At 43.3% G+C, this 9,217-nt stretch overlaps 1 protein-coding gene across 1 annotated transcript in view; it reads right to left on the minus strand.

Annotated features, from left to right (window-relative positions):
* The window catches only part of PPP2CA (protein phosphatase 2 catalytic subunit alpha), a 90,530-nt gene extending 82,284 nt beyond the window's left edge, over positions 1-8,246 (minus strand). The window contains exons 1-3 of the mRNA XM_063120736.1: positions 8,161-8,246; positions 6,465-6,646; positions 1,260-1,454 (exon numbers count right to left, since the gene is read on the minus strand). Of these exons, the coding sequence (XP_062976806.1) occupies positions 1,260-1,454; positions 6,465-6,629 (360 nt within the window). The 5' untranslated portion in view covers positions 6,630-6,646; positions 8,161-8,246. The remainder of the gene's footprint in view (positions 1-1,259; positions 1,455-6,464; positions 6,647-8,160) is intronic.
* Between the last annotated feature and the right edge of the window lie 971 nt (positions 8,247-9,217).

Raw genomic sequence — 9,217 nt, forward strand, 5'->3', positions numbered from 1 at the left:
TGGCTCAGTTATTCTTTTGGACTCACTCTCCTGCCAGAGCTCTAAAAGCCTGGAGTGAAGGAAGTTAGGCATTTTGATCTTAGATAGGCTTGCTACATTTTGTAAAATCACCAAGGCTTGGACTGGAGACCCAATCCAGATGGGACAGGGATAACTGACATTATGAGGGCTGATTCAGGATCACATCAAAGAGTTTTAAATGCATTAAGGTTCACTTCCCTTTGCATAGATCTTCCTCATTATGATCTTAATCAATCACTTCTTTATATTTGAAATCAGTCCTGGCTGCATTAGAGTTAGAAGAACATTGTAACAGAGCACTGGTATTTTTGCAGAGGGGAGGCAAAATTAGTGGATGAAGTTAAGTGTTCAGACAAAGAAATGAAAAATGTGGGCAGATTCACTAGACCCCAACAATCCTGCCTCTGGATAATTCATTGACCAAAAACATGTGTGTGAAGCTTGTGGCTTCTTGGTTCACTTTTTCTTGACTGATTTGCTCTGTATGTTTTGACTCAGTTCTCTGTAAAAGTTCACATGCTCTCCTTTAAAATTATCACAGCCTTACTAATGTATTCCATCTATAAAATGTGTTCATGTTTTAGCCTGTCATTGACAATATGCTACATCTATGCAGGTTATATGTTTTGTGACGTGATGTGTAGTCTGGAACTTGCGCTTGACTTATTGGCTCTGTGCATATTACTAGTTCTTTAGCACAGTGTGCTAGACTGAATTATGATAAACTGACAGCAAAAGGCTCATATAACCTGTAGGAGCCTACCTTCTTGAATTTTCTAGTGTTGTGCAATTATGCAAAGTATAAAATTAAAACTGCAATCCTCTAATTTTGAGAGGACTAAGTCAAGGGGAGTAAGGTAATAACAAGAAAATTACAGGACTGACCCATAAACAACTTTGTGGGATTTATATTCCTACCTATATAACAGAAGCAAATTAAGAGTTGTTTTCTCTTCTTCTGCAGAAGCCTCTGTGCTTTTATCAGGTGCATAACAATGTCAACATGCTGCATAGCTTTTCTTATCACTGAGCTGCAGTGATGGAGAAAGCAGCATCTTTTGAGTTTCTTAACATTATGCAATTGTCAATAACACAAGAGCTTTCTGTCAAGTAAGGATGTGTTGAGGCTGGGGAAAATTTCCTTTCAATGATAGTTTTTTATAGAGCAGAACTATTCAGCTGTAAATAATATTGCTCCAGCCTTTAATTTTTCTCCACAATTTCTGTAGAGTACTTACATTATTGCTGTGGAGATAGTCAATTGCTCGAAGAATCTGGTAGAGATACCTCTTAAGTCTTCTGCTATCCAGTCCATGAGAGTAATGCTGTAGCTCATCTAAAATTGTATGGTCAATAAATTCAAACACTAAATGAATTTTCTTTTTCTGTCTAAAGACTTCAATCAGATTGACCAAGTTTTCATGACGAAATTGCTGTTGACAAAATAAAATAAAGAATTCTGTTCTTCTTCCCTTTGCTCAGTACTCTTCCTCTAAAATTTTGAACATAGCTATTTATCTATTTTTTGACAATGGACTTGGGTCAACATATTTTGAAGTGTTTAACAAAAGTATCAACGATACTATGTGTACTGTGAAAAGATAGCATTTGTAATCTGCTGTATGAAGGAAAGACTAAATGAACTAGTTTAATCTACATCACAGTAGAAAAATAGTCATGTGCCCATTTTATAGTTTGCTACTGATATGTGAGAACTCCACTTCTAGCTTACTAAAGGCAAATCTATAGCTGCATTGTCTGTCTCATATCTGCTGAAATCCTAAACCCACTTATTTAGATGCTATTTCTTCTGAAATCAATAAGACCTATAAAGGGTGTATTTGCAAGAGACCCAACCCGTTGTTGTTGTTGTTGTTGTTGTTGTTGTTGTTGTTGTTGTTATTATTATTATTATATTTATTTGCATCCCGCCTTTTGCCCAATGCTGGGCCTCAAGGTGGCCTTACAAAGTTTAAAACATACGGGGGGGGGGGGGAACAAAACCATAAACGTTTAAAAAACACAACAAAATTATAAGACATTAACATAGATGGAGGGCCAGATTATTCACCAAAGGCCTGCTGGAACAAAAAAGTTTTAGCCTGCTTCCGAAAGCCCATCAAGGAGGGAGCCAGCCTAGCTTCCCCGGGAAGAGAGTTCTAGAACACTGGAGCAGCCACCGAGAAGGCCATCTCCCATGTTCCCACCAAGCACGCCTGTGAAGATGGTGGGACTGAAAGAAGGGCTTCTCCAGAAGATCTCAAAGCACGGGCAGGCTCATAAGGGAGAATACGTTCTTTCAAATAACCTGAACCCGAGCCATATAGGGCTTTATAGGTCATAACCAGCACTTTGAATTGTGCCCGGAAACAGACTGGAAGCCAGTGGAGCTGTTTTAACAGGGGAGTTGTGTGCTCCCTGTAACCAGCCCCGGTCAACAATCTGGCTGCAGCTCTTTGAACCAGCTGGAGTTTCAAAACACTCTTCAAAGGCAGCCCCACGTAGAGTGTGTTACAGTAATCCAACCGGGATTTAACTAAGGCATGTGTCACCGTGGCCAGGTCCGACATCTCTAGGAACGGGCACAGCTGGCACACTAGCTTTAACTGTGCAAATGCACTCCTGGCCACTGCTGAAACCTGGGCATCCAGGCTCAGGGCTGAATCCAGAAGTACACCTAAGCTGTGGACCTGTGTCTTCAGGGGGAGTGTAACCCCATCCAGCACAAGTTGAATCCCTATTCCCTGATCTGCCTTTCGACTGACCAGGAGCACCTCTGTCTTATCTGGATTCAGCTTCAATTTGTTCGCCCTCATCCAATCCATTACTGTCAACAAACACCGGTTTAGCACAGAAACTGCTTCCTTGGGATTGGGTGGAAAGGAGTAGTAGAGTTGGGTGTCATCAGCGTACTGGTGGAACCGCACCCCGCAACTCCAGATAACCTCTCCCAACGGTTTCATGTATATGTTAAATAGCATGGGGGACAAAACAGAGCCCTGAGGGACTCCACAGGCCAACAGCCAAGGAGTCAAACAGGAGTCCCCCAGTACCACCTTCTGGGTCCATCCATCCAGGAAGGAATGGAGCCATTGTAAAACAGTGCCTCCAAGACCCATCCCAGCAAGGCGGCCCAGAAGGATACCATGGTTGATGGTATCGAACACTGCTGAGAGGTCCAGCAGAACCAGCAGGGACACACTCCCCCTGTCCAGTTCCCGGCGAAGATCATCCACCAAGGCGACCAAAGCTGTTTCTGTCCCATAACCAGGCCTGAAGCCAGATTGAAATGGATCTAGATAATCCATCTCATCCAGGAATCCCTGGAGTTGGGAGGCCACTACACGCTCCAATATCTTGCCCAAAAATGGGATGTTGGAGACTGGCCGGTAGTTATCCAACACAGTGGGGGCCAAGGAGGGCTTTTTCAGTGTGGGTCTTACCACTGCCTCCTTCAAGCAGGCTGGGACCCTACCTTGGCGAAGGGAGGCATTGACTACTCCGCTTACCCACTCAGCCAGTCCCCCTCTGGCAGCTTTTTTAAGCCAGGAAGGGCAAGGATCAAGTATACACGTGGTGGCTCTCACAAATCCAAGGACCCTGTCCACATCATCGGACTGTGCAAATTGAAAGGTATCCAATAATACTGGACAAGCAGGGGCCAAAGTTACATCCACTGGGTCTGTATCAACAATAGCATCCAAGTTAGAGCCGATCCGAGCGATTGTGGATGACTAGCCACATACTGTGGGCTGATCTGTGAACAACCCACACTGCATGGCTGGTGTGTCTGACAGATGGTCGGGCACACGTCCTACAGCGCATAGCTTGTTCCCCCCTTCCCTCTCAGTCCTCCACAGGGCTCCACCTGGCATCCTAGGGGACCTAGGCATAACTCGCATTGTCTGCTGTCAGCCCCTTGCTCCCCATGTCCAACCTTGATAATCACAGTTGAAGCCCTATATTTTTTTTCACAAACTCCAAAAATTACATATCTAAATTTGCACCAAAGAACATAAATTCTGGGTCCAGTTATGAGAAGTTTTGTAATATTTTACAGAGATTTCTTGGTGTCATTTTTTGCCTCTTTTGTGTGTTTTGCAGTCCTGTTTTCTCCTACAAGGGCTGTGCAAAGAATGCAATTTTACAAAATTCTGATTATTTCTTAAGTTTTTGTAGTAATTGGTCACCTCACCTCTGGCAACATACAATTTGTAGAAAGGTATTGAGGATAGTTTAGAATGTTTTTAAAGGGGTTATATTTTTCAGTATTTTTAACAGAGGTGTATATAAGTATTTATTACCGTAATATTTATGAATCGCATACCACCTTTCATCTAGTTTACAGTTTTTGTCTATGATTTTATATACAAACATTTTCTAACTTTAAAACAACAAAGAGGGCATGTTCATGTAATCTGCTGCACCTGACTTTCATATTGACAGCCCCTCCAAAGTGCAGTTTGGCACAGTTGGAGGGACTGTCCCTGGCAGAGTAAAGGGGCACTTGCAGCAGCTTGCATGAATCGCTTGGCAAGAGCAGCTCTGTAGGCAATCTCCATGACACATTCTGGCGCGACAGACAATACCCTAACCCACCATAGGTAAAACAATCTGTACTGCAGACCATGGGTTCTCAGGGTGGGTTAAGGGAAACAAGACACCATGGGTGGGAAAAACAACGCACAGATGACATGCTAATCCATCAAGGGTTGTTCCAGAAAACAACCCATCATGGGTAAGTATTTCATGTGAACCCAGTCAAAGGGTGCATTCGGATGATTGCAGCAGGGAAAGAAACTCGTGTGCTGCACATGTGACAAATGGCAGTCACCTGCAGCCATGCTGGCTTCTTCCCTCACTGCAATTGTCCAAACCCAGTCAAAGAGTCTTGTGGCACCTTAAAGATTAACAAGATTAAGAACAAGATTACTCCTTGAACACCATTTCAATAGGAGGGATATAAACAAAATAAACAAACAAACTGAAAAAATTGTGGACACTAGTCCATGAAATCTTATACCATAATAACTTTAGTCTTTAAGATGCCACCAGCCTCTTTTGTTGCAACAAGCTAACATGACTGCACCTCTCAAAGATAAAAAAATTATGTTCATGTAAATGTATTTAAGATCAACCTGCCAGATACTATGGACCACATCACTCTTAGTTATAGATGTTGATCAGAGGGATGATCAGAGGTCTAGAAACAAAGCCCTATGAAGAGAGACTGAAAGAACTGGGCATGTTTAGCCTGGAGAAGAGAAGATTGAGGGGAGACATGATAGCACTCTTCAAATACTTAAAAGGTTGTCACACAGAGGAGGGCCAGGATCTCTTCTCGATCCTCCCAGAGTGCAGGACACAGAATAACGGGCTCAAGTTAAAGGAAGCCAAATTCCAGCTGGACATCAGGAAAAACTCCCTGACTGTTAGAGCAGTGCGACGGTGGAATCAGTTACCTAGGGAGGTTGTGGGCGCTCCCACACTAGAGGCATTCAAGAGGCAGCTGGACAACCATCTGTCAGGGATGCTTTAGGGTGGATTCCTGCATTGAGCAGGGGGTTGGACTCGATGGCCTTGTAGGCCCCTTCCAACTCTGCTATTCTATGATTCTATGATAAATTCTGAATGCTGATGAATGCTGACATGTACCAATGAAATCATTGTGACTTAAACTGCAATTGCTCTACATACTAACCTGGGAATAAGCCCTGCTGAAAACATTGGGACTTTCTTCTCAGTAGATGTGTATAGAATTGCAATATTAAGAATGTATTTGTCTGGATTGTAGCCAATTAATGGGACTTTGAGTTCAAAGAAGCAAATGCTTGAAATCTGGATACTAATATAAAATAATTCTACAAATAAGTATTATCAATTATTAAACACATGGTTTGCTTCATTTTAGGTCTACTAAAAAAATTCTGTGTGCATTGAGTTCCTTTAAATGAAGCATACTTACTTTCAATGATAAAAAACAAATAGAATTTCACTATGGATATTACTATTAATACTAAGAAAATGAATAGTACAACGTTTGACTGGATTTATGAACTTAAACCCAAGGCTTTATTTTCTTCATTAGCTCATCAAGTCTAAAAATTCAAATCTGAATGTTAGAAAATCTGTTGCTTCCAAACCCCGCCCCCACTGCTTTTCTGTCCTTATAGTGGAGGAAGTCTTGGAAATTAACCATATTGGAATACTTGGCAGTAAATCCTATTAATTTCACTGCAGCATAGTTCAAATATATGTACTTGGGATCAGAGTGTCAGTTGTTTGCTAAGAAATTACATACTGTAATTTTAAAAGCATTGCAACCAAACTGTCACAAACATCACTTTTCTTATAGTGCATGTGTTCTGTAATGATGATGCATTATTTGATTTTTGGGAAATGTCAACACATTGGTTTTCAAAGTAAAAACAAAAGAAGCAAACCTTTAGGAACTTTATTTCTCTCATTGCAATTTTGTTGACAGATTTTTCTGGCTTCTCATAAAATATCTTAATGGCAACTATATGTCCTGTTTCCTTGTGTTTACATTTCATTACCGTGCCATAACTTCCCTCTCCCACTTTTCCGAGGATCTCATACATCTCCATACTCAAGTCTGAAATCTCTTCAGGAAAGAAGAAAAATATTATTTTAAACTACTGACATCTCTTTCTGTTTTCACACACACACACACACACACTAAGCATACGAGCTGTCCTACAAAGAGGGAAGCTTTTTTAAACAGCTCAGTCTTATACCTAATAATTAATGTAGCTGTTAGAGGCAGTTAACTCAAATGGCTGACTGCTCGCCTTTCAAGAGACCGGACCTCGATTAATAATCAATAAAAGCGCTTTTTGAACCCTCTGTCGCTGAAGTGTGGAGTCGTGCTTAGGGGCTGATTGGATCCCGTCCCTGGGGCGAAGAATTTGTCTAACAAATTCTTCCTTCCATGCAGCATTGATGAAATGGAAGCTCTGAATACGAAGTCTTTCTGAGATTTGTTTTATGAAACCCACCACTGCTGGTGTGAAACATCTATTTCAGTGGGGCTTGCACAGGACTCTTGACTAGGTGGGTTGTACCCCATATTAAGTAATTAGGGATGGACTTGAACCCTAACCCTAACCAATTACAATTGACATCCAACTCTAGACTCTTCTTACACTCTTGTTCCTGCTAGTGTACCCATTCCACACACCGTTGCAAACAGCTTTCAATCTGTACGATCATGTCAGGATAATAGAACTGAAGTGCCATATTGACTGGTTTCACACTTTGTGGAAAATGGCATCCCTCCCCCTTTACTGTTTAAGATTTTTTGGAGACTACTTATACGCCCATTGTGACATTTCATTTCCAAAATGCTTGCAAAGTATATGGGAAATGTAGAGGCAGCAGAGCTCTGGCCTGGGAGTGGGATGGGTAGCTGTCACCTCATCATGACAGAGTTGGCATCTGCATCCTTTGTGTCTGTAGCTGATCCCTATGCATTTCTCTTCGAATGGGCAACAATGCACAATGACAGCGTACTTCTCTCCCCTGACGCTCAGGGATCAGGCAAATGAGCATCTCCCTTATCTATTTTCCATAGGAAACCTTATCAGCCTCTGAAGAAACTCTTCTTAGCCCCATTTGGGCCACTGCCGCAGAACCGTTCTACCATCTCACAGCTCTCCCTCTTTAAGTTTGGATGCGGCACCACCCCGTTTAAAACGCAATATCTCAAAAGGAGTAGATGGGGCTTGCTCCCAGGTGACTATAGCATTGCAGCCTAAAACTCTACTTTGGCTTTAGGCACTTGAGGAAAGAGAAAAACCCGTTTTCATTTTCGACTCAGCTGGGGCGGGGGAAGAGACCATCTGCAGCAAGTGTCCATGTTGCGGCTCACTGGGATGGCATTTGGAGCTCTCCTACCGCACCCTCGCTCTCCCCCTGCTGTTTCCGCGGCGGCTCCTCAGCCAGCCGGTCACACCCACCCACACAGGCCGAGCAAAGGTTGCAGCTTCACCTCCGCAGCCCTCCCCGCTCCGCCCCGCCCCAAGGAGCGTCACATGCCACAGTCCTCGGGGACATGCCGCCCAGCCCTGGTCGCCGCGCGTACGCACGCGTGCGACCCTCATCTAGGGTGTCTCTGACCTGCTCCCGGGAGTTCCCCATGTTGACTCTGCCCAGGCCCAGTCAAGCAAACCGGCCTTGTTACCACAGCAACCGCCGGCTATATCAACAGCCGGCCGGCCTACGTAAAAGGGCGGCGTTTCTCTGACCTCATCGCGTTGGTTCGATTCCGGGCAAGAAGGTGGGGCCGGATGAATGACGTAGGCTTCCGGGCTAAGGAAGGAAAACGCTGCCATGACTGAGCTGCAAAGCAGCAATTTCACAAGGTCCCCGTCCTCTGCTACCTCCATGTCGACTCTTCTAACGACAGAAAAGAATAACAATCCTTTCCCAATCGCTTTGTTCTCACGTTGTATAATCAGATTGTAACGTATTCTCAGGCGCCTTCCCCAGAGGGGAGAAATTCTAGAAACTGCAGCGCTACTCGGCCTCCGACGTAATCCTAAACCTGCAATCCTGTAAACACCCAAATTTGGGAGGAAGCCTCGTTGGACACAGTGGGCCTGACTCAGTAGGCGGAGGATTGCTTTGTTAGTTTCCTTTCGGGGATTGCTTTATTTGAAAATATTCAAAGGGCAGAAGCAAAGTGAAGGCAAGGAGGTAACCCTGCAAGGCAGCAAGGGTTACCCAAGACTGCACGCCCAATTTCAGCTGACTACAGTCAAAAACTCTTGATTACTTTATCCTCCAAACTTCCAGTTTGTGCTTCATTCACATGCACATCTGCCCTCATCTTGGTTGCTTTCCGCCAATGTATCCTCCAAACTGCCAACTGCTGTTTATACATACCTGCCTTCAGCTGAAGGTGAGGAGACCACTTCCTAACGGTTCTATTCTACATCTGAATATCTGCTCAAGAAAGGAAACAGAGGCCAATAACACCCATTAAAGCATTTTATTCCCCACTATGGGATATTTTTTGCCTCTCAGGCAAAACATTCCAACTTTCATGTATTCCTGGTTTGAACGATGACAGTATACAAATATGTTCAAAAATTTCAAAAATGAACTAAAATTTCAGCCAAGTACACAGCATGCATACCAAAACTATTTGCTCATCTATTCTTAAAAAGATTTG

This window comes from Elgaria multicarinata, chromosome 3 (genome assembly GCF_023053635.1).
Source record: "Elgaria multicarinata webbii isolate HBS135686 ecotype San Diego chromosome 3, rElgMul1.1.pri, whole genome shotgun sequence".
NCBI lineage: Eukaryota > Metazoa > Chordata > Lepidosauria > Squamata > Anguidae > Elgaria > Elgaria multicarinata.